The following is a 24,010-nucleotide window of genomic DNA, read 5'->3' on the forward strand; positions in this document are numbered from 1 at the left end:
GTAACAACCACACATTATCATATTGTTGTTCGGCTATTTGTGCGTTTCTGCCCAACATGCAAACCTTCCTATTTCGATAGTCAAATAGGCCATTGCAAATCCTAGGACATTTGCATGGACTGTAGGTGCATATTGACGTCAGAAACAGGAGAAGCACAATTTGGATGTCCACTGTGAACTGTACGTTTTACATGTAATATACAAACCTTCTAGCACATCAACAACAGGTTTTCTTGTAAATGGACGCACATCGCTTTCCTGACTGACTCACTATTTTCTTAAATCTTTCACTTGATGGAAGTCAAGGAAGAAAGGTAAGTAGGATACATATTTGAACAGTGCTATATATCCAAATTCTCTGCATGTTAATGCAGAGAATTTGGATATATAGTTAATTTTCATTTGACATTTTGTTGTATTATCTCTACTCCTGGGCCTACATTTGTCATCAACCACTTTCATCAGACACTTAAAGTTTTGGTTAATGGTTGTGTCTAATAATAATATAACAATATAATTCCCTTTGGGATAGGGAATTATATTGTTATATTATATTATTATACACTGATCAAAACCTTAGATTTATAAATTGCACTGTGACTATTCGGTGGTTTTAATTATTGAACAAGGTAACCAAACGCCATCTTTCATGGTCTGTGTCCCATATGCAGGTTCAAAATGAAGGCTCTTATATTATTATATTTAATGGGGTTAGGCTACAAGGTCAGTCAACATTTCAAACTATCACAGATATAAATGTATGTGTGTGTGCAGTAGCCTATGCGTTTGTATGTATGTATTTATGTATTCTATTTATTTATGTATGCATTTATTTATTCATTTAGGTATCTGTATTTGGTGGTAAGTACCATTTGATTCTGCCAATAAGGAACAATAGTAATGCAGTAGTTTCTGTTACATTCACAACGTCATGAGCACGAGCTGTTATCGTTAGCCTTGCGTTTCTTGAAATTCCAACACAGCTTGATGTAATGTATTTGCATTGTGGTTTGCATGTTACAGAGAACTCAACAAAAGTCCTCTATGCTGTTCTAACTGTGGAGTCCAGCGCAATCAACAATTTTACATCAGTTTTAAGATCATTTTTAATGAGCAGTCCCGTTGTTGTTAAAGACATTGGTGTTACAACAAGTAAATGTTTATGATTTACTATAATATTATTGTTTTAATTGAACTACTAAACTGCATGATAAATGTGTTATGCATACACAATTGGCAGAGAATATTTTCCTTTTTTCTTTTTTTCAATATAACTCAAGCTCACTGATTATTTTATGCACATTTCATCATCAGAATGTTCTGCTTTAAACAACAAAACAGAATGTCAATGCATGGAGCACTACAAATGGAATGATGAAGTGTGCACGTCTTTCCCAGAGTGCTGCCCAAATGAAAAATGCACAATGCAATCTGTGCCGAGTTCAGAATTGTGTTACCCTACAGCAAGAGGTGGTGTGAAATAGAGTTGTTTTCATGGTTTCAGTGCGCCTAAGCGTGTGAAATACTCATTCTAACCTGTCATCTTCTTGTCCATGTAGTTGAAATATCTGGATCTTTCCTCATGTCAAAGCGAGGGTATAATAAAGACCTAGATGATTCGGAAACTCCATTGTATAAAGATACAAGGCAAAAAATCCTGAACGATGTATGTATGTATGCATGGAAGCACTCGTTAAAGTGACCAAATCCTATATTCAGTAGGCTTCCATATGAACGGGCTGAATGTTTGGCAACTTTATCAAATGTTTAATGTATAAATACTTTTTCCTCTTTAGATGTTACCAGTGTATAGCACATTTCCCAAGTTTGTCAGTCTTACAATCAGTGGTTTCAAGTAAGTATGCACTCCTACATTTTGTCTTTACTTTTTTGTGTACTGTAAAGAAAGATCACTGAATCTATAATATCTCTTTCCATTGAATTGTAGGCCTGGATCGTTAATAGTCGATTTTCAATTGATATTGAACAGCAATATCTCCTCTTTTAACCTAGCCAACAAAACATCCAGATTGCAGTCGTTGTTGGATGGAAAAGCACAGGTGGAAACAAAAGGTATGCTAATAAGAAGTTGTGTATTTACTTATGTAAAGTGCATGCTAAATACAGTGGTGATATCGCTACCGGCTCACTATTATAGGTAGCCTACTCTCACCTGCATCTTCTTGGAGCTAGCGGCATAGCAATCATTTTCTCCACCATGAACTCCATTGACGGAAAATAAGCCGCATTTTCTATAAACCGCACCCCACCAGAGTGGGAGCTTTGTGTTTGTAAATCTGAGTATAAACCGCACAGGGATATTTGCCGCACTTGATACGGGAACAATGATACCAAGCAATCCACGAGTATACGCAGTACAGCATGCCGTTGTGTAACACACTTCGAAAACGAATGTAAGTAAGTGTGTAATGTATGTTTTCTATTGCCCAGGAATTAACTAATATTTATCCAACCTTGAGACGCGCGAGTTCTAAATATTTCCGACGGTCCCTAAAGCTAAGTTATTTTTCCGAAACGGTAGCTAGCTAGCTTTATTTAGATTTCGGGCTAAGTTAGCTAGCATTATACTCGTAGCAATGCTAGGCCTACTACCATGCTAGCAGACATCCCAACCAGAGCAATAGAAAAATAATCTTTTTCTATGGCTCTGATCCCAACCTGCAAAAACTAATTTCATGGAGGTGGCTTCACCGGCTTTGCATATTCATAGTTTTCACGTGACGTCACGTTCCAAGGGGTACGCCCCCTTGGAGGGCAAAAAGGACTTTCCGCTGCCCGCCACCCATTATACATTACATTACATTTTACATTTATGCATTTAGCAGACGCTTTTATCCAAAGCGACTTCCAAGAGAGAGCTTTACAAAAGTGCATAGGTCACTGATCATAACAACGAGATTGCCCCAAACATTGCAAGCAGCCAAAACATGAAGCATACATTGTGAAAACCAAAGAAGTGCCAAAGGGAAGAACCATAAGAGCATGCAGTTAAACAAGTTACAATTAAATAACATGAAACTCAAAAAGTGCAAGTGTACCTAAAAAATATGTAAAAAAAATATGTAAAAAATATTTCAGTGAGTACAAGAATTTAAATCCGTTGCAACTAACCAACAAGAGCAACAAGTCTCTCAATAAGAGTCATTGTGATCCTGGAGGAAACTGACATCAGGTCCAGCCAAGCATTCCTAAGTGCCGTTGTACTCCCAGAACAAGTACGTCTTGAGCCTTTTCTTGAAGGTGGGGAGACAGTCAGTGTCCCTGATGGAGGTGGGGAGTTGATTCCACCATTGGGGGGCCAGACAGGAGAAGAGCTTGTGTTGGGACCGGGTGCTCTTGAGCGGCGGGACCACCAGACGGTTGTCAGAAGAAGACCGTAGGTGGCGGGTGGGGGTGTAACGCTGGAGGAGAGACTTGATGTAGTTGGGTGCAGTCCCGCTCAGAAGGTCAGTACCAGAGTTTTGAATCTGATACAGGCCGTGATGGGAAGCCAGTGGAGGGAGATGAGGAGCGGGGTAACATGGGAGCGTCTGGGTAGATTGAAGACCAGACGGGCCGCCACGTTCAGAATCCTCTGGAGAGGGCGGGTTGCGCATGCTGGGAGACCGGCGAGCAGCGAGTTGCAGTAGTCCAACTTTGAGAGTACAAGTGCTTGGACTAGCAGCTGGGTGGAATGCTCAGACAGGTATCTCCTGATATTCCGGATGTTGTAGAGGGTGAATCTACACGACCAGGAGACCGCAGCAATGTGGGCTGTGAGGGAGAGCTCGTCATCCATGGTCACCCCGAGGTTCCTGGCAGAGGATGAAGGGGTCACCGTCGCAGATCCCAGGGTGATTGAGAGATCGTGGGAGATGGAGGGCTTGGCCGGGATGATGAGAAGTTCTGTATTGGTGAGGTTCAGCTGGAGGTGGTGCTTGGTCATCCAGTCGGAGATGTCTGCGAGGCAGGCCTCGATCCTAGCTGAGATCCCCGGATCAGTCGGGGGGAACAACAGGTACAGCTGCGTGTCGTCAGCGTAACAGTGGTAGGAGAAGCCATGGGCGGTGATGATCGGTCCAAGCGAGGTGGTGTACAGAGAGAAGAGGAGGGGTCCAAGGACGGAGCCCTGTGGGACACCAGTGGAGAGCTGGCGGGGTCCTGACACTTTGCCTCCCCAGGAGACCTGGTAGGATCTTCCCGACAGGTAGGATGAGATCCACTGAAGTGCAGTGCCAGTGATGCCCATTTCAGAAAGTCTGGCGAGCAGGATCTGATGGTTAACTGTATCAAACGCTGCAGAAAGGTCCAGCAGAATGATGACGGATGACCTTGAAGCCGCTCTGGCAGACTAGAGGGCAGTTGTGACTGACAGGAGGGCAGTTTCTGTGGAGTGGCCAGTCTTGAAGCCCGATTGGTTGCGGTCAAGCAGGTTGTTCTGAGAGAGAAAGTTTGACAGTTGGTTAGATACAATTGTTTTAGAAAAGAAGGGTAGCAGTGATACTGGTCTGTAGTTCTGGAGGACGGCCGCATTTTGCGACCAGTTTTTGAGACAGTGCGAGCATTTTTTACAAGTACTCGCGCATGTGCAACCAACACATTTTGAATTTATTGGGTGTGCACAACGTCAGCACACGTTAGCAACGACGCATAGATACCACGTTCTAGTAAGACAGCGATATCAGTGAGCCCTCAGTATTAGTACCGTAGCTAAAAGTCTTGGAATGTTTAGGCTATTTTTCGCTAGGTTCCTACGAACATGTCTTTATCTGCCAGACAAGTGGGTTCCCCTTCGTTCTTTTGGTGAGCTGTCTCACGAGCCCTTCTTACCCGGCGTCATGGAGCCAAGCAGCTAAATACTTATACGTTGAACATTCGGTTTTAACCCGAACCAAGGACCTACAGGTTTTGATGTGAGGTGAAATCGGAACTTCACATTAATGCGAACGCGCATAGCGCGCAAGCGAGATTTTTTGCATTAATTTCAGTGAAAAATGGTTTCTTGAGATTTATGTAATATAAACATTACGTTGGACTCATATTGTCAGAGCTATATTTTCAGGAAATTACAACCCAAATTTTTACCTGAAAGATTCTGTGCTTTTGAGAAAAACATATTTTTCCCACCCTTGCAGGAACATAGTTTTATGAAGTGACAGATCTTTCATTTTTTACCTGGCTTTTTCAGTTCCTCCTGGCATCTTTTCCCCATCCATTTTATTGGGTGTGCTCAAGCCTTCGGCGAGAGCACAACCTTTGTTCTCTCACATATATATTATTATTATTATTTTTATTCTTTTTGCCCCCCTAAAACTTAGTCAATATTTGGCCTACATAGACAACGTAGGTGTCAAACGTTTCGTCTTGGTAGCGATTGAGTTGCTTCTATTGGAATTTACGTTCCGTTGCATGGTTTGGGCTTAAGTTAAGTTTTTGTGGCGAAAAGTGAAGCTAACGGTGGCTAATTTGCTAGCCACAGTCACTGACGTTACTAACGTCACTACGTCACCAACGTCACGAAAACACGCGTGACTACCTTTGGCAGAACATTCGTTTCGCATCTGTTAACCTGGGGGATAGCTAGGCTAACTATAGCTTTACTGCAAGGCAGCTGCAGAAACGCCACAAGCAAAGAGGCCAGGGTGATAACTATTTACTCATTTTACTTTGTGATATGACACACAATTGTCATGTGTAATGTACAGTATAAGCTGATATTATTAAGGAAGTACATCTACTTTCGGAAACAGTAGTCTACTATTTCACTGAAGTATTAGCATCATGACATTAGCCTGTGTTGCCCGGGCAACACATACTACAGTGGTCTATGATGTATCTGTTTTCAATCGTTAAAATAAACATTCCTCACATATACATTTTCGTTGTATGATTTATTCTGACATTAGTAAACGATTTGTTGGTGAAATTACCATTACCTGTGGTTTCAAACCTGTGTAGCTCACTGCAACGCTGTAGCCTACCCGAGACAATAGTGTGAGTAGCTAACAAAAACATCTACTCAGCCGTTCAAGTCAAACGGCTACAGAACATGTTCGGCACTCCCCTTACTCAAGTCTTTCAATAGTTGAAACAATCTGACTACTAACCTGAACTTCATTGCCACAGCCCAAACTTTGTCAATCTGTTCATGAAAATAATTAATTTCAGCCTAAACCGTACAACGGAACGTTAAATCGAATTCAACCAACGCAATCGCTACCAAGACGAACACAGCAGTAGTCTAGTACTGTACCGTAGTAGTACAATTTACCGGGGCAGATTCTCCACACAGGGCTATATCGCATTTTGCGTTGTTACTGACAATGATCGCTACCAGTGAGCTTTTTATGAATGAGCGATTTTCCACTAAATAAATGTCAAGCTTATTTACGTTTTTGGGGGCATATTTTCAGTTAGCAGATGGTACTGTTTGAATCGCGATTCCATCTTCTATTGCCGGTAACGTAGTAGAATAATCTTCAAAGGGGGTTCTTTATTCATGAATGAATGCAATATGAGTAGGCTAAATGCCTTAAAATATCACGAGAAGGGAAAAACTTAAAAGGACGTTTAAGTCATAGAAATTAGGTCAATTTTTACACCGGTCTGCCAAATTTATTCGTTTTGATTCAACGATGAGGCTGCCTCTTGCAGGGGAAATGAGAAGACATCTATTTCATTCTACACTTCACTCGTATTTTCAGTTGTAAATGAGCAGCAAAAAAAATCTTTTAAATCTATGTAATCTTTATAAATAACAAGTATGCATTTTTATATAAAATATACAGAAATATCAGTTGTAAAAATTTCATCCAAAAACGGACCCCTGTGCAACCGACGCAAGCAAGCACACCCTACAATTTCCCCAGAAATTGTACCCTCTCTAGTTCTTTTCGCATCAGCTTAATCTGGATAATTCCCTCCACAACAATAAGAAAGACAGCATGCGCGACAACTGAAAATTGCACTTTTTAATGCACGGTCTGATCATGCGCTTATTTAGATTAAAACCTAGTGTAGCCTATTAGCTTACTTATCAGTCACACAGTAACTTAACAAACTCGTTTAATTCGGTGTGTGAAAAAACAAAGAGAAAGCAGGCGATCTGCTGGCCCAATTTATGAGCGGGCAGAGGGGCCCACCGGGAATTCTCCCCTTTTCTCCCGATGGCCACTCCGGGCCTCAATACTATTAATAAATTAGCAATATTGTTGGGGGTGCTATCGGGGTGCTTTTGTCTTTCTTGGAGGTGCTGAAGCACCTGCTAGCCCCTCCCTAGCACCGCCCATGCTAGGTTATGTTTTGTTTTATCTCCTGTCTTTTATACTCATGTCTTTTTTCTACTAAGATAAAGCAACCAGTGACAATCTCAAGCCTTTGTCCATTCCATGGACAAAATATACTGAGTTTGAAATCTGGTCTTTATGATCTATGAAACACGAATAAACATGAAAGAAGATCATATTAATATGCCCTTTTCCATCCTGTTTCAAGATGCATAACAGTATTAATATTGTCTTTCACAGGAATGGTAGAAATGACTGCACCAACTGGCCCGGTGAATTTTAAATCAAAGCAGTCCCTGTCCTGCTCAACTAAAGAAGACATGATTCTATATAATTGGCAATTGAAAAACATTGTACATACTAAAAGGATTTTTAATGTAACCAATGGTTTTGAGGCTACCACAGATAATTCTTCTCAGAAGACCACACTTAATCTTGCACTGGTATCAGAGGTGTGGTCAGGTATGTGTCAAATGTTTTGAGTTCAATGATGATGACTTATCATGACACATTTACTGTTTTAAGTCATTCATTCCTGAAGCCTGTTTTACTCACCATCACAGTACTTCCTCCACTTTTGATCTTCCACAGGGCTTTTTTCATGCCTCTTCCGTACAAGTTCATTAGACGTGACTATAACACATAAAGCCAGTGCTGTACTGGATGTAGCCCTCCTGCCACAGGTTATGATAAGTAGCAATCCCCAATTCCCACAATGTACTGTTGGATCAGGCTATAAAGACATAGAGGTTTTGTGTGAAATAAAAAATTCCACTGAAACCTATAACATTTCTTGGAAATGTGATCTAAAGTATTCCGATCCTGGCAAACCAAGTGCATGTGAGTTTTCTTACAGTAGTCATTTAATTCAATACAATCTCCTAACAGGACATGTAAAACAATTTGCTAACATATGTCATCTTCTATTTATGTCCAGCCCCCTATGGTTCAATCATTTATACATTGAATACGAAGGTCGACTGTAGCAACATTAGCCACACACCACGCTGTGAATGCACATTTACTAACAGGCTAAATGAAAGTAAAAAAACTGAAGTCGAGATATATGTCATATACAGTAAGTTCTAATTCTATTACTACATTTGAGAGATTTCCATTAGAAATACCACATGTTGTGGTCACACTCATTGTCGGTTAAGGCTGACTGAAACCTTTTTTTTTCTTCAATGTTCATAACAGAGGACGATCCCTTCTGCAAAGAGGACAATATATGGCCAGTGGCCAAGTCGGAGCATGTTGCCACGATGAGATGTAAAGATGGTATAGGGGAAAGAAGAAGGAGTTGTAACAATTCGATTTGGGGGCTCGAATCTTCCACTTGTGTTAATGTGGATCTTCACAATATTCTCTTGGATGCACAAGTAAGTTGTAAACCTTCAGTTACTTATATCAACTTATATAAGTTACCCCTATTGTTTTACAAAGATCTGCTCTGACATCAGTCAATTGAATGAGCTGTAAATTTCCTCTCTGCCATTACAGAATCTACGAAGGGGACTTGGAACAGTAGAGCAAAATACCCCCGACATATTTAATCGTTTAAAGAATTCCACAAATAATACAAAGGCAATCAACTCATTTGCTAATGTTAATGCTTCTGTTATTATTCTACACACCATGCAAAAATTAACTACTGATAAACTGAACCAGCCTGTTTTAAATGTAAGTTTTTTTTTAATTATCTCCACAAATTCATGGGGTTTAAGTATAGCTCAGGGATAGAGCATTTGACAGCAAAGAAAGACATTGCATCGTCAAATATTTGGATCAATAAATGATAATACATTATTATTATTACTTTTTTACAAAAGGATCAATAGTACACTGTAACACTAAACAAATGGCCTTATTTTCAGGACTTAATAGAATCTTCCAGCAATCTTTTGGATAGTACTCTTAAAAACTCTTGGATTTCGAAGGAAGGAAATAAAAACGACCCAAATCTTGCTTCATTATATTTGGAATCTGTGGAAGGATTGATTACCAAGACGGACATAAAAATGAACTCTGATCCAATTATCAAACCAAACATTGCTATGGTTTCCTGTATGCAGAACTGCAATGGTACTGTGTCCTTGTTCAATGTGAATGTATCTTTAGACGGTGGGAAGGGTCAAACTAAAACTGTGGCGTTTAAATTTCTGGACCAGTTTTTACTACCCAAAAAAAACGATTCAAGCCCAAATTCCCTTGTGGTATCTGCAATTGTTCAAGACAATGTTAAAACAATCTCAATAGACTTTGAGTTGCTAGAAGACAGACAGCCTAATGTTAAAATGTATTGTGTGTTTTGGGATTTTAAGGCAGACACATGGTCCACTGTGAACTGCACATGGGGAGGTTCTGACAAACAGGGACACTGTGAATGCACCCATCTATCATCCTTTACCATTCTTATGGCAAAGAAAGCAATATCTTTGGATTATATGGATGAGATAACCTATGTGAGCTTGGGGGTGTCAATCGCTTCTCTGGTTTTATGCCTGGGAATAGAAATTCTGGTATGGCACTCAGTAGTGAAATCAAGCATTGCTTTTTTTCGTCACACGACCCATGTTAACATATGTTTGTGCTTGCTTATAGCACATATCACCTTTTTAGCTTCAGCTTTCCCAGACAAAATGAGTGACAGTTGGTGTCAAATTTGTGTGGTGCTTAAACATTTTTCTTACTTGGCCATGTTTTTCTGGATGTTATGCCTGAGTATTATTCTTCTTCATCAGATTACATTTATGTTCCACAAACTTAGCAAGAACGTTTTCCTGGGATCATCTTTTTTTTTGGGCTATTTTTGTCCCCTGGTGATCGTTGCATTTACAATGATCAGCTATAACAATGGACAGGAAGACATCTACTATAGTTCTAAGACATGTTGGTTATTATATAAAGGACTTTTTAAAGGGTCAATGTATGCATTCGTTCTACCCATTGGAACGATTGTGATCATCAATGTGTTCTGCATGTTGGTGGTTGTCATGAAACTCTTAAATCCCGCAATGGCTGAACACAGCAACAGGGATGAAAAACAGGTTTCCAAAGGTATCCTGAAGGCAGTTATTCTTTTAACCCCAATCTTGGGAACAACCTGGTTTTTGGGATTTTTCGTTTTAACAATTGACCTCACTAAAGGACCCCTCGCCTACTTTGTCAATTATGCCTTCACTTTGCTCAACGGATTCCAGGTAATAACTCATACAGTGTTACAACTTGAATATTCTTTAATGTATATGATGTATGCCCAATGTGCAAATCTTCTTGTTGCATCACTAACACTTTTTGTTGATATTACAGGGATTCTTCATTTTGCTTGCCACATATGCAGCAGATAAAGCGGTACCTTATCCACTCTACATAAAGTATAGACTAATATATAAATGAGACGATTTATTACACTTCCCGTGTAAACACGTCAGTTAAAAGTTTTATACATTTTTCACAGATTCGAGAGGCACTGCTGAAACGTTTAGGGTGGAGTGTAAGTTTATCACGTTAATGTCTTTAATTGATAAGTTCTGTTTTTGTAACACAACAGAATACATGACTGTTAATTGACCGTTTTCTATCATTTATTTTCTTTGTATTGCAGCGTTCACAGTCCACCACAAGTGCAAGCTCTTCCAAACTATCATCAATGAAGAGTCACTGATGTGTTTGCTGGGCTGGCATGTCTAGTTTTTTCTTGAACAATGTTCTATGATATACTGTTTATAACAATATTGGGGGTTTTATGTTTAGCATTATATACTTGTGTGTTTTTGATCTAGATAAAAAGATTGGGGGGGGTTTTGTTTAGCATTATATACATGTGTGTTTTTTATCTAAAAATATTGGGATTTTTATGTTTAGCAGTTTAAACATGTGTGTTATTATGACATTTTACATGTCATATTTTCCTAACTTCAAGCATTCTTATTTATTTCTACAGTGTGTTGTATTGTTTTTGTAATTTTCATATCCTGCAATGTACACTAGTTTTTGTGCAAATAATATCATTGTACACTCATTTTGACTGGTAATAGAATGACAATTAAATGTATGTAACCCTTCCCAGTTTGTTTGCCTGGCTTTACACAGTAACATTTTCATGGACTTTAGTTGGTTGAAACTTAGGTCAGATCTACAGTACACTTTTACAGATTTGTCTACACAATAACACATCTCAATCCACTTGCAAATGTCAATACAGATATGGAGACATTATTTTACAAATCTGATATCACAGACTGTGAATACACATTTGATGATTTCTGTAGCCTACACCTTCAAAAATCTCATTAGTTTATGCATTTGCCTTTTATCAAATTTAACAGTGTAACACAATAGAGTCTGAGAAATGTATTCGTAATTCATGCAGAAGTTTTGGGTTAACCCTTTGCGGCCCTTCCTTGGTCCTGCTCCCTTCTGGGATCCTCCCACTCATCATCTGTATCCTCCAGATGCGTGCCTTTCAGCACTGACATCTTGCGGTATTGCTCGCATTCTTTCTCTGCACTGCAACATATTAGAAAAACACAAGACCATTACACTTTCCCAATGAGGCAGGGTGTGGGGAAACACTGAAAGCAGTAGATCTTGTGGAGGCCTACATATTAATGCATACATGTCTTTTTTCTGAGAACACAACAAAATCACAGTGGAATAACTGAAATGTGGATTACGTGTGTAGGAACCGAACACAATCATTGTTCCCGTAGATTTCCGCTATCCTTTTTGGTTTGTCACCAGAGCAATCCTCCTTATCTATGGGGACATGGAGAGAGTGCAGCAGACGCAGCACTCCTAGTCGTCCAGACTCGGCTGCGAAGTGGGCCGGCGTCCAGCCATTGTCAGCTCTCAGACAAGGTCTGGCCCCGTTCTCTATTAGGATCCTCGCTGTTTCTGTCTGTCCTGCAAAGCAAGCACTACATGTGACTGTGTTTTTAGGATACCTTGTCAGGCGGGGGTCAGTGGCGCCCCCCAAGGGGGAGCCGCGGGATATGGCCACGCTGATACAATAGCTGGCATTTTGTCCGGAATGATTTGTTTACTCAATGTTACTCAAAATGTTAACCGTTCGGGTAGTCAATGCACATCAGATAATTAGTAACATTAATTGTAAAATAAGAAACCAAAGTATATCAGTATGCAATTCTCTAACTGTCATATTCACGTTGTTTTCAACAAGCCTGTATACTACAACAGTATAATAGAATTCCTGAAATTCAGTTATGGCTTTTGATTTAGGTGTGCCACCCCAACATTTTCAGTGGCCCCATCTTGCCACCCCTATGAAAAATTCTGAGGGCACCACTGGCAGGGTGAGAGGGGCGGTTTTAAATTGTACATTATTTCAGTTAACTCAAACCTGTTACCTTTGGCTGCTGCCCAATGAAGTGGTGTTTTACCATTCCAGTCAATGTCTCTTTGGTTGGGATCACATAGATTCTTTCTCAGAATGTCCAATACAAGTTCAAAGTCCCCAGAAGCTGATGCCTGATGCAACTCTGTCATTTCTCTGGTTGCCAAGTAACATACAACACAAGCATGCCTGAGCCTAATGACAGTACCAATAGAAAAGGGTTGCCCTCTTGTGGTCAGACGGATCTTCTTTTTTCACAATATCTTTATTTGGCATTTACAACACATAGATATCTATAAAACATAGTAAAAGAAAAGTTGTGAAAAACCTATCTGGTATTTAAAGACTACTCCACAAAAGAAAAACTAATCAATCAATGAAAGTAATTACATCAACAACAGCCATAACCAATTAGACAAAAAAAGAAAAGAAAAAAAAGATTGGTAGCTACAGTGGATGTTGTATAATTTTTTCTCAGCAGCTTCAAACAAGGGGTATTGTAGGTGAGGAGGCTGGATGTAGTAGTGATAATATAAGCAGGTGGGTAGCATAGTTCACATATTACTTTAGGTCCATTTTAATAATTGTGAGAGGTTTACTTGTGAAATAAAAGTTTGAAGGGATCCCTCATCTTTTTGAACGCATATTGCTTATCCTTAAGCATATATGTTATTTTTGCCATGGCCAAAAAAGGACACATGTTCCTTACCCATTGCAAGACAGAGGGTCTCTCACTTTATACTACAAAATCTGGCTTTTAAGTATTTTGCATTAGGTTTCAGTCTTGGACCCAACAAAACCATCTCAAGAAACATCTCAAACATGCAGGACAGAGTGTCCCTTAGGACCAGGGTTGAGAACCACTGTTCTAAGCTGTAGATATTTTAATGTGTTTTTTTTTGTGGAGGTAGTAACCTCTGAGAAACACATTAGGCATTATACATTCTCCTTAATTAAGTAATTAGGGTTAGGTGGTGGAAGTGGTGCGGGTTTTCAACTCCGTGAACGGCCAAATGCCGGCAGTCATGAAGAAGTTCAATGACTTTTAGGCAACGCCAAAGGACAGAACGATCTCATCTACATTGTGTTTTTAAAACTGAGACTCAGTTGCGCAATAATTTGCATGAGTCTACAGTTCCACACTTCACTATCTTTGTGCGCAACTTCCTGATTTCACCTCTATAACGCTTGCTTGCCGCACTATGGCTACCAGTAGGCCTATCACGTAAAAAATGTGTCAGGAAAATGTGGGGTTCCACATTTTTTCTAAATCAAAATAGTATACGATGATGCACTGCAGAACTTCAGATCCTAAATCGGGTCGATTATTAACCGTCAAAGACACACCCACTATTCCACTTGTCAGGCAACAATGTGTTAACCAGGAAGTCTCGAACTTGAAGGGTGCGTATGTAAAAAAAGTTTTTTACATTTTTTGGACTTTTACTTTGTTGTTAATTAAACTTAACTTATTGAGTATAGCAGCATAACAGCAGGCGGTGTGTACATATATTAGCTTTATTCTAAGGGAGTCGTAAAAACTCCTTACAATAAAAACATTGAGTTTCATCGTGAGTTTCATCGTGAGTTTATTTTATATCGATCCGCAATCTTTAAATTCAGTTATTGAAGCTGTCAAGTAAAATAACATTGACACAGTTGCAGATTTGATAGATCCTGACACGAAAACATTTAAGTGTTGACATTATCACCAGATAATATGAACTGCACCTGCAGGTTAAGACATGTATGGATCCCGTGTGAGCGTTCTGGTAGAACGACTTCCTGCCGTTAACTACTAAGTTTACAATTTCAGACTTTACATTCAACGTGTCTGCTTCTGTAAATATTTTTCTAAATAATACTAGGATTACTAGGAATACCAGGAAGATATGTGCCCTATTAATTCTTTGTTTTTATTAGAGCTCACATCATTTTGAATCATGCTCCTGAAAGTGTGCAACCATTATATTTTCTTTCAGAGGTTTCAGCTTTCAAAATGAGCAAAAGGAAAGCTAAATCTTTGAGTGATACGCCATCCATCAAAAACCGCAGAGTGGAATCTGAGGACTCCCAGAGAGAAGATACAGTGGATGAAAGGGATTCACTCAAATTCAACGATCTTTCGATCGCTCCCACTGTCAGTGATTCTTAATGATGTAGTTACTGTAGCTACAGGTTACAACTGCAATTCCTGAATCATAAATCTTCACAACTAATGGTGGTCTTTTTGATTATATTTTGTAGGGTTCTGGGGATATCGGCGTCATTGAAAGCATCACCGTAAAGAATTTTATGTGTCACCATTTGCTAGGTCCATTCCAGTTTGGCCCTCATGTGAACTTTATTGTTGGAAACAATGGAAGTAAGAAAAAAATATATTTATATAGTCTACTGTATGTATACCGCATATATATGCATGTGTGTGTGTGTGTGTGTGTGTATATATATACACTCACCTCTTCAATTGCTTGTTAATACAAACAGCTAATCAGCCAATCACATGGCAGCAACTCAATGCATTTAGGCATGTAGACGTGGTCAAGACACCTTGCTGGTTGTTGGTGCCAGACAGGCTGGTCTGAGTACTTCCGAAACTGCTGATCTACTGGGATTTTCACGCACAACCATCTCTAGGGTTTACAGAGAAGGGTCCGAAAAAGAGAAAATATCCAGTGAGCGGCAGTTGTGTGGACAAAAATGCCTTGTTGATGTCAGAGGAGAATGGGCAGACTGGTTCGAGATGATAGAAAGGTAACAGTAACTCAAATAACCAATCATTACAACCAAGGTATGCAGAATACCATTTCTGAACTCACAACACGTCGAACCTTGAAGCAGATGGGCCACAGCAGCAGAAGACTACACTGGGTGCCCATCCTGTCAACTAAGAACTGGAAACGGGGACTACAATTCGCACAGGCTCACCAAAATTGGACAATAGAAGATTGGGAAAAAATTGCCTGGTCGGATGAGTCTCGATATCAGAGGAATGTTTCCAACACCTTGTTGAAAGTATGCCACAAAGAATTAAGGAAGTTCTGAAGGCAAAATGGGGTCCAACCCAGTACTAGCGAGGTGTACCTAATAAAGTGGCCAGTGAGTGTATACTGTACCAGTAGGGACATTTTTTATGTATATAGTTTTACATGCTAGCAGTATGACTGATTCTTTAGGTGGAAAGAGTGCCATCCTGACCGCGCTGATTGTGGGCCTTGGAGGAAAGGCCACCACCACCAACCGAGGAGTGTCGTTGAAAGGCTTTGTGAAGCACGGAGAGAGGTAAGTTTACAAGAGTGTCCACTGACAACTGATTATGTTTGAAGGTCATCAGAAAGCAGCTATGTCAAACCAGATGTTCACTTGTTCTTTGTGTCTAGCACTGCCGACGTCACAGTGAAACTGCGAAACAGAGGGCCGGATGCATACAAACGGGAGGTGTATGGAGAATGCATTTCCATAGAGCAACGGATTTCAAGTGATGGTGTTCGGACATGTAGATTAAAGAGCAAATCAGGTACTACTCAGCATATTATTCTATCTGTCAATGAAATACTTGTCAGTTGGTTAGTCTGTCTTTCTTAAAAATAGTCAGTCTGTTAGTTTGTCTCTCTGTCTATTTATTAATGAGAGACAAGAGTTCTTGGTCTCTGATTGATTTTGAAACTGTACATGAAGTAGATTTATGCAATGTGTTGGTATTATTCAAATGGTATTATTCCTTGTAATGTTGAAGTCATATTTATACTTTATTATGTTGTGTATTACAGGGCATCTAGTTTCAAATAAAAAAGAGGAATTGACCGCCATTTTAGACCACTTCAATATACAGGTTCGTACTCTGTGGTTTGTCATCTTCAGTTAATGTAAATCCTGATGTTTTACTCATACATGGAAGACCTCATTAACGTCGAAAACATGTCACAGGTCGACAACCCTGTCTCAATTCTCAACCAAGAAATGAGCAAGCAGTTTCTGCATTCAAAAAGTGAATCGGACAAATACAAGGTAATGCACGGTTACAATTACGCATATCCCTGTGTACATCGATGTAGGAATCTTAAGTGTGTGCTCAATGCGTTGTGTGAAGTTCTTCATGAAAGCCACCCTACTGGAGCAGATGAAGAGGGACTACATCCACATCAAGCACACCAAAGCTATGACACGCGAGCAGGTGGAGAGGCAGGAGGAGGTAAGGCTTCGCTAACAGAGATGCACTGTATAAGAACAATAGTATAAACACTCTATGAAAGAAGTTCTAGGTCAATGTAAATAAATATGCGGAAATGGTAGATTGTCCCAGAATTGAGTTTCTGTGACGTGTTTCCACACTGTTTTGTGTTTAGTGTCTTAAAGACCTCAAACAGGAGTTCCTGCAGAAGAAGGAGAGGTATGAAAACCTGTCAACCCTTGGGGAAATCAAGGCAGTCTTAGAGGACCTGAAGAAGAAGATGGCTTGGTGCTTGGTGTGTTTACATGCATTTCCTATCCATTTCACCAGTGATATCAATATATTTGCTTAGTTAGAAACCTGAAGGAACATGTTGATAGATTGTATGTTAATAGTTGCTAAACTCTGTGAAATTAGGCTTTTACAACTGTGGGAGAATGCTGTTGGAACTTTGAATTAATGCTATGTTCTATGTCCAGGTCAGAGAGAAGGAGAGGATAGTAGAGCAGCTACAGGAAGATATAGAGTTAGAGGAAAGTATCCACAAGTACAAAGAAAACCTACAGCTCTGTCAGGTATGCATGGGAGCTCTGGGGCCTTTAAAACACAGAATCACATCAGATGGGTTTTGTTTAAAGGGGTCATAGAATGCAAATCCGAGTTTACCTTGTCATAGTTGAATAACGACAGTTCGTGGGTAAAATGGACATACAGAGAACCTCAAGTCCCATTGACACCTCTTTCCTATGCAAATCTCACAATTTGAAACTGCCGCTGTAAAACTGGCGATTCCCAAAGAAGCACCGAGTTGACGTCAACTTGGTGGCTGTACCTTATTTGGCTCTGGTTGGATGTTGCGTCTTTGCTCCGAAGCTTCGCTCGATGTAAACCAACCAATCAGCGCGCAGCTCATCTAAATATTCATGATAAAAAGGAGAAAACCTCTCGTTTCATTATAGTCCTATTTGACAGGGTTGCATTAGGGCGCATAGAACAGCACCCGGTTTATTTTCAGCCCAACCAATGTTACATACCCTATTCGGAGACCTTAAGGAACAGTGTGAAATACCCTATAAAATCATTCTATGACCCCTTTAAAGCATTGTTTATTCAAGTCCAACTTTCAAACTTTTGTCTCCCTTCCTCCATCCAGGAAAAAGTCAGTCAGGCTGAGGAGAAACTCCGGGACAACCAGCAGAACCTTGACAGCCTGAGAGCAGAAGAGGAGTCCTTGTCAGAAGACAGGTTGAAGTTGAAAGAAGAAAAGAAGACAAAGAACAAAGCTCACAAAGAACAAGAGGTGCAGTGCTGCTGTCTAAGGCTACACTGCCACTGCTCAGACCTTTCCTTCAGCACCACTGTTCTTTAGCTTCGAAAGTATATCTGGTTTCTTTGATGTGTTTTTATTTAGTCAAAACTGTGCTGCAGGTGGTTTACATCCGAGCTCGGAACAAACTGAAACAGTCGGAGAAGGAACAGAGTCTTCTTCAGGAGAGGATTGATAAGGCCAAAAATATGTGAGTTGGTTGTTTATATTAAAAGGCCCTGTTAATATTTGCATGTGGGATCCACTGAAAATGCAACCTTTGACCTTCCCTGACAGAGGGAGTCAGAACAGTGAGGCAGAAGCAGAGCACACCAAGCGTCTGCAGAAGATATCCACTCTGAAGGAACAGCTTGAAAAGCTTGAGAAAGAGTTACCAGAGCTGAATCAGGGGATCAAGGACAAGCAGCAGGCGCTTTTCAAGGGAAAGGAGGAGCTGGACAAGTTGAGGTACGTCAGAACAGAATTACCTTGCAAGCCTTTTCATGTACACCCCACACAGACCACATTGGGCACCAAAAAGTAGTCTTGACATTTGAAATATTCATCTGTTGCGTGTACAAGGCCAAAATGCCGACTTAAACGGCTTTCACTTGTAACTTGTGTGGAGATTTAGTTCCAAACTTGGCTTTGTTTGATTTGCTGTGACAGGTGGGTACACATCACCTTCAAGGGAATCTGGGCCTTTTTTCATTTACATTTCCATGACCGTCAGTTTTTGTCATACGATACAAATGCGATTATCAATGTCTCTCTTGTTCCAGACTATGTAAAGCTGTAAGCTGTCAGCAGTTTGACAGACTAACCTAATTCCAATGTCATGCTCTAGACTGGAAGAGAAGAACATACAGGTTTCGTTTGAGGTAAAACTGAAGCGAAAGAACCAGCTGCTGGCCAGTCGCTCCAATAAACTCAAGAGGTTCGGCGACCACATCCCCGACCTGCTTGACACTATAGACAAGGCTCACAGCAAAGGACGCTTCATCAAGAAGCCCATCGGCCCCATAGGTGACGCCAACATCCACCCCAGAGGTGTTTCAAGAATGTTTCCAAAAGTGGCTGTAGCTGAATGTTTGTCTTCTGCAGGGGCATGCATCAACCTGAAGGACCCCATGCTAGCTGTGGCGGTGGAGAGCTGCCTGCGCAGCTTCATGAAAACCTTCTGCTGCGACAACTACAAAGACGAGTCAGTCCTCCAGGAACTGATGTCTCTCTATTTCTCTAAAGGCAGCAGGCCCCAGATAATCGTCAGCCCTTTCACAGAGCAAGTTTACAAAACTCAAGGACGGTAATCAAGATCACCTTGGCTTTGGAATGTGGTCTAAAAGAAACGTTATTGTTATTTTTAGTTTTTTTTCATGATGAGACAAACAATGACTAACCGTAAATATTTATTGCTATCAAGAAAACCACAAAATGTTTGTGTTTTAGTTCAAGAAATGTTTGTATAAGTCCATGACATCTTTGCATCTTGTCTTGCAGTGGAGTCAAACATCCTGATTACCCTTCAGTGCTTGACTCCCTCATCATATCTAGTCCAATCATCACCAACTGTCTAATTGACATGAGGGGCATAGAATCCATTTTGATCATCAAAGTACGTAAGCGTCTGTTTAGATTTTATTACATGCAAACACGCTGGTTTTCTGGTGATTACATTTACATTTAGTCGTTTAGCAGATGCTCTTATCCAGAGCGACTTACAGTAAGTACAGGGACATTCTCCCGAGTCAAGTAGGGTGAAGTGCCTTGCCCAAGGACACAATGTCATTTTGCACGGCCGGGAATCGAACCAACAACCTTCTGATTAATAGCCCAACTCCTTAACCGCTCAGCCATCTGACCCCCATGAGTAATGTGTGTGTTACCATGCATCACAGGAGAAGAGTGCAGCCAGGAAAGTGATGCAGCAAGGCACCCCTCCTAGGAACTGCCGCGAAGCGTTCACTGTGGAAGGAGACCAGGTCTACCCAAACCGCTACTACACCGCAGAGTACAGCATGGCCAAGTATCTTGGTGGAGATCTGGAAACAGAACTACGGTAAGAGAAAAAAAGGATTGTTGGCGATTTTGAACATTTTGGTTCTTTCTTTCTCTCTCACTCTCTCTGTCTGTCTCTCACAATCTCTCTCTCTCTCTCTCTCTCTCTCTCTCTCTCTCTCTCTCTCTCTCTCTCTCTCTCTCTCTCTCTCTCTCTCTCTCGGTATTCGCAGCATGGTGGAGTCAGAGTTGGAGAACCACACAGCTCAGCTGTCCAGGTTCAAGCTCCACCTGGGCTCTGTGAAGGAGGACATACAGCACATGGAGGGCCGGCTGCACAGCAACATCATGGCGCTGAAGAAGACTTTGGTAATGTGGGGCTCAGAGGTGGGGCCGAGGCCTCTGACAAGTGGAAGCACAGGCAGCAAGGCCTAAACTAAAAACACCCACCGGGTGACTTTCTGTGTTTTGGTTCAGGAAGTGATGTTCTGTTCAGGTGTAGGATGTCTAACTGTCTGAGCCTGGGCGCTTGTTTTTACTTCAGGCTTTGGTGAACCAGGTCAAAGCCAGTTTAACAGAGCTGGAGAACGTTGAGGAGGAGCAGATCGATGACATCAGCTCGTTGGTAAAACCTTGAATTGTTTTGTTTGTTCATGAAACTAATTATTATCTACTGCATAATCAACAGTGGATACTATTGAAATGTGATTTGTTCAATCGCTCAAACATTGCAGGAAGAAGTGGCACAAGAGAACAATCTGAAAATTGAATCAGAAAAACAAACTGTGCATGAATCCAAGGAGGTGCTAGACAAACATGCCAAAGCAGTGATGGATATAGATAAGCAGTATTCTGATGTGAGAGCTAGATTAGACCAGCTGGCAGAAGAAATGGACCCTTTAAAGGTAAGAATGGATTGAATGTTTGTTGGAAATGGAACACAAGGTATTCCTCAATCATTATTTAATGTATTGTCTTGTAATTTAACGGGACCCTGAGTTTGTGATAAAAGTTTTGATTGATTGAAGAATAGAAGTATACAGATTTTTGCCGCCACTAATATACAATCTGTCATGCTTTAAGGCTCTGCCATTCTCATTAAACTATTCTTATATAAATGTCAAAACAATCTTTTGTCGTTTTTGTGTCTGGTGTTTGTTGTGTTTTCTCGGTGCAACAGGAAGAGCAGGCCAAGATAGAGGCAGAGTGTTCCAAACACGAGCGGAACCTGAGTGTTCTGGAGAGCAAGCTGAAAGGTCACCAAGACAATATCCAAGCTATGAGAATGGAGCTAGCTTCGAAAGAAGAGGAGATGAAGGTATTATTTTTGTATTTCTTTCCCAAAGAATATGACATGACCTTCATTCCATGTGTAGGTGTAATGTACTGGCATGTTAAAACAGAAAGAGATGAACAATAACTGGTTTCTAGGAATATGTGGCCAAGGCCAAGGAGATCAGCCAAGAGCGGCAGGACGTGAATCGCAGTGCCAAAAGCATCGACACCGAGATCACACGGTTGAGGAAGAGGATCAGTGTCCAGGAGAGCAGCCATGGAGACCAGGAGCAGGTGGTCCGGTAAGGTCCAGCTCTCATGGACCACCTCCACACATCAGTCCCTCAATCAATCAGTAAATCAATCACTGTTGTTCCACGGAATGCTCTTTAAAAGCTTTTCTTGCCTGATTTTGATTGAACTTGTATGGTTGTTGGTTAGTTTACATGAAACATGACTATTTGCTTGTTGTTGACAACCCTGTGGTCTTTTAATAAGCGAGTATGCTGAGGCCCTTACCAACTACAGAGACAAGTCCAACCAAGTGAGAGATCTGAAGAAGTTCATCGACCGCCTTGATAACATCATGTCTGACAGACAGAACAGATATAAAATTATGCGCAGGTAACACATTCATTTAACCGATCAAAAGCTTTCACTGAAATCAAATGGGTCACGTGATGACTTTGGTTCAGGCTTTTCAAGTTGTAGCGTGTTGTTTTCCTCGTTCCTCAGGTCCCTCTCTGTGAGATGCAAGTTGTACTTCAACAACTTCCTGTTCAAGATGAGCTGCTGTGGCTCCATGATGTTCGACCACAACAACGAGACACTCTCAATATCGGTACTGTGTAGAATCAGTGTTCCTCCTTGATCGATCCCCTACATCAGGGACTCCTAGCCCTATTCCTGGAGAGCAGACCTTCCCTGACCCCCAAATTAGCATGCTGGTTTAATCATTAGCTAGTTACAAAGATGGGGGTTGAAGCCAAACCTCCAGGAGGGTAGCTCTACAGAAAGAGGGTTGGGCAGCTCTGCCCCACATGGGTAGACCTCTCTGAGATTTGTAGTACAGTCCTTACTGTATGTTAGAGACTGAGACATGTCAGCTGATGGGTTTGTATAACCTTTATGATAAACATTTTTTTGACTCTCTGGACTAGGTTAAACCGCCCGGTCGGGAGAACGACAGCATGAGTGACATGCGCTCGCTGTCCGGAGGGGAGCGCTCCTTTTCGACTGTCTGCTTCATCCTCTCCCTGTGGGAGATCACCGAGTCCCCCTTCAGGTGCCTGGACGAGTTTGACGTCTATATGGTGAGCACCCCATATTTACCTGTTTACACCTTGTTTACATCTCCTGTCCAGTCTGGTATGAAAATGCAAACTGTATTGTATAACCCTAACCCTACTGCTACAATAAACCAGTGATGAGGGTAGCTGAGGTACCATTTCCTGAACATACAATTGTAGATTGTGTAGTGAAAATAACATCCTTTTTTTATCCTCTTGCAGGATATGCACAATCGCAGGATCTCGTTGGATCTCCTTCTGGAACTTTCAGAGCGGCAACATCTTCGTCAGTTCATCTTCATCACTCCTCTGACCACAAGGTAATCTTCTCCTTGTGAAATTAGATAGCGTTAGTCAAACAAACCATTTTGAGCTGTTCAAAGACAGACCTCTTTGTTGGCAACTGTCTAGGGTCTTGGGTGTTCAAGGCATACAGTAAAAAGCTAACTGGTCATTGCTAAATGATTTGCATGGTTGATTATAAATATTTTATATGCTTGGTTTCTCATGTGCATTTTAGTAATCTACCGAAAAGTAGCCATATCAAGATCCATCATCTTCAGGACCCGGAGAGGGAAAGGAGTCACACTGGTGAAGGTTCAGACTAACTATACAGTATAACTATAGTACTAACTGTAGCCTCTCTGGGTGTGAATAATTATAGACTGTATAATGCTACATTTAATTCTTCAGCAACAATAACGTGTTTTGAAAAAAGTGTTACTGTATGTGATATTTTGGAGTGTCATGTGTCTTGTAAAAAGTTTGTTTGTTTTACTGATTCGATTGTAGCTCTGGTTTTATACTGTTCTTGCCATACTATTCATATCCTGTAGAAATATTTTGTAGAAGTCCAATTGCCGAATACAGAGAGAACACAGTACATGGATAGACACTGACAGATTGGAAATTCTAGTCACATCTAAACTGTTATAATATTCATCCATCCCATTAACGGCACCTGTGAGACCATGCCTTTTGAAAAAGCCCATATATATTTTATTGATTTTAATCACTACATACGTAATGTAACCATGTAATTTAGTGTGCAACACATGCCACATGTATAAAAGAACAAAAGAAATACGGTCACTTATGTTTTGATTTAGATCTTTCATATTCAGTAGAAACATTTACTAGACAAAGATTTTGACATGAAGTTTGGATTATATTGTGCAAACAATAGACTAATCGACAATGTGGGTTTTGGTCTCAATGATGCTGTCTCCATAACTGAGAAGCAGTGTAACTTCCACTGTGCTGTGTTAACTACAAGCAGACCCTCGGCCCATGCTTGCATAGCCTGGGAAAGTCAACCTGGAACTG

At 40.7% G+C, this 24,010-nt stretch overlaps 3 protein-coding genes across 8 annotated transcripts; 2 read left to right on the forward strand and 1 right to left on the reverse strand.

The window, feature by feature from the left end:
• Positions 1-222: 222 nt before the first annotated feature.
• adgrf3a (adhesion G protein-coupled receptor F3a) lies at positions 223-11,353 on the forward strand. Of its 5 annotated transcripts, XM_067243172.1 has the most exons (15): positions 223-314; positions 672-1,152; positions 1,315-1,470; positions 1,560-1,666; positions 1,797-1,855; positions 1,949-2,073; positions 7,527-7,748; positions 7,878-8,126; positions 8,224-8,364; positions 8,487-8,668; positions 8,790-8,969; positions 9,164-10,489; positions 10,599-10,640; positions 10,747-10,782; positions 10,894-11,353. In XM_067243172.1, exons 2-15 carry the CDS (start codon positions 993-995, stop codon positions 10,951-10,953), a joined length of 3,045 nt encoding a protein of 1,014 aa, XP_067099273.1. In that variant the 5' UTR covers positions 223-314; positions 672-992; the 3' UTR covers positions 10,954-11,353. The 5 variants fall into 5 exon arrangements, with proteins under 5 accessions (XP_067099273.1, XP_067099272.1, XP_067099271.1 ...); XM_067243171.1 differs by having other exon boundaries at positions 9,164-10,640; XM_067243170.1 differs by having other exon boundaries at positions 9,164-10,640; positions 10,747-11,353.
• Positions 11,354-11,671: 318 nt separating this feature from the next.
• LOC136949587 (ankyrin repeat domain-containing protein 66) lies at positions 11,672-12,797 on the reverse strand. Its single transcript, XM_067243944.1, has 3 exons — positions 12,659-12,797; positions 11,966-12,194; positions 11,672-11,798 (listed from the first exon to the last, which is right to left on the reverse strand). Exons 1-3 carry the CDS (start codon positions 12,795-12,797, stop codon positions 11,672-11,674), a joined length of 495 nt encoding a protein of 164 aa, XP_067100045.1.
• A 1,146-nt stretch (positions 12,798-13,943) lies between these two features.
• Positions 13,944-23,671, forward strand: smc6 (structural maintenance of chromosomes 6). 2 transcript variants are annotated; one of them, XM_067242740.1, is made up of 28 exons: positions 14,028-14,049; positions 14,361-14,417; positions 14,628-14,785; positions 14,893-15,010; positions 15,822-15,927; positions 16,026-16,162; positions 16,416-16,477; positions 16,573-16,653; positions 16,736-16,837; positions 16,992-17,111; positions 17,296-17,391; positions 17,970-18,116; positions 18,245-18,333; positions 18,420-18,590; positions 18,970-19,148; positions 19,227-19,428; positions 19,623-19,737; positions 20,021-20,181; positions 20,354-20,489; positions 20,665-20,745; positions 20,855-21,025; positions 21,301-21,438; positions 21,552-21,697; positions 21,894-22,019; positions 22,131-22,236; positions 22,556-22,708; positions 22,907-23,004; positions 23,205-23,671. In XM_067242740.1, the coding sequence occupies exons 2-28, from the start codon at positions 14,366-14,368 to the stop codon at positions 23,290-23,292; spliced, it is 3,339 nt and encodes a 1,112-aa protein (XP_067098841.1). In that variant the 5' UTR covers positions 14,028-14,049; positions 14,361-14,365; the 3' UTR covers positions 23,293-23,671. The 2 variants fall into 2 exon arrangements, with proteins under 2 accessions (XP_067098842.1, XP_067098841.1); XM_067242741.1 differs by lacking the exon at positions 14,361-14,417 and having other exon boundaries at positions 13,944-14,049.
• The last annotated feature ends 339 nt before the right edge of the window (positions 23,672-24,010 follow it).

The sequence above is a fragment of the Osmerus mordax genome, chromosome 9, assembly GCF_038355195.1.
Source record: "Osmerus mordax isolate fOsmMor3 chromosome 9, fOsmMor3.pri, whole genome shotgun sequence".
Lineage (NCBI taxonomy): Eukaryota > Metazoa > Chordata > Actinopteri > Osmeriformes > Osmeridae > Osmerus > Osmerus mordax.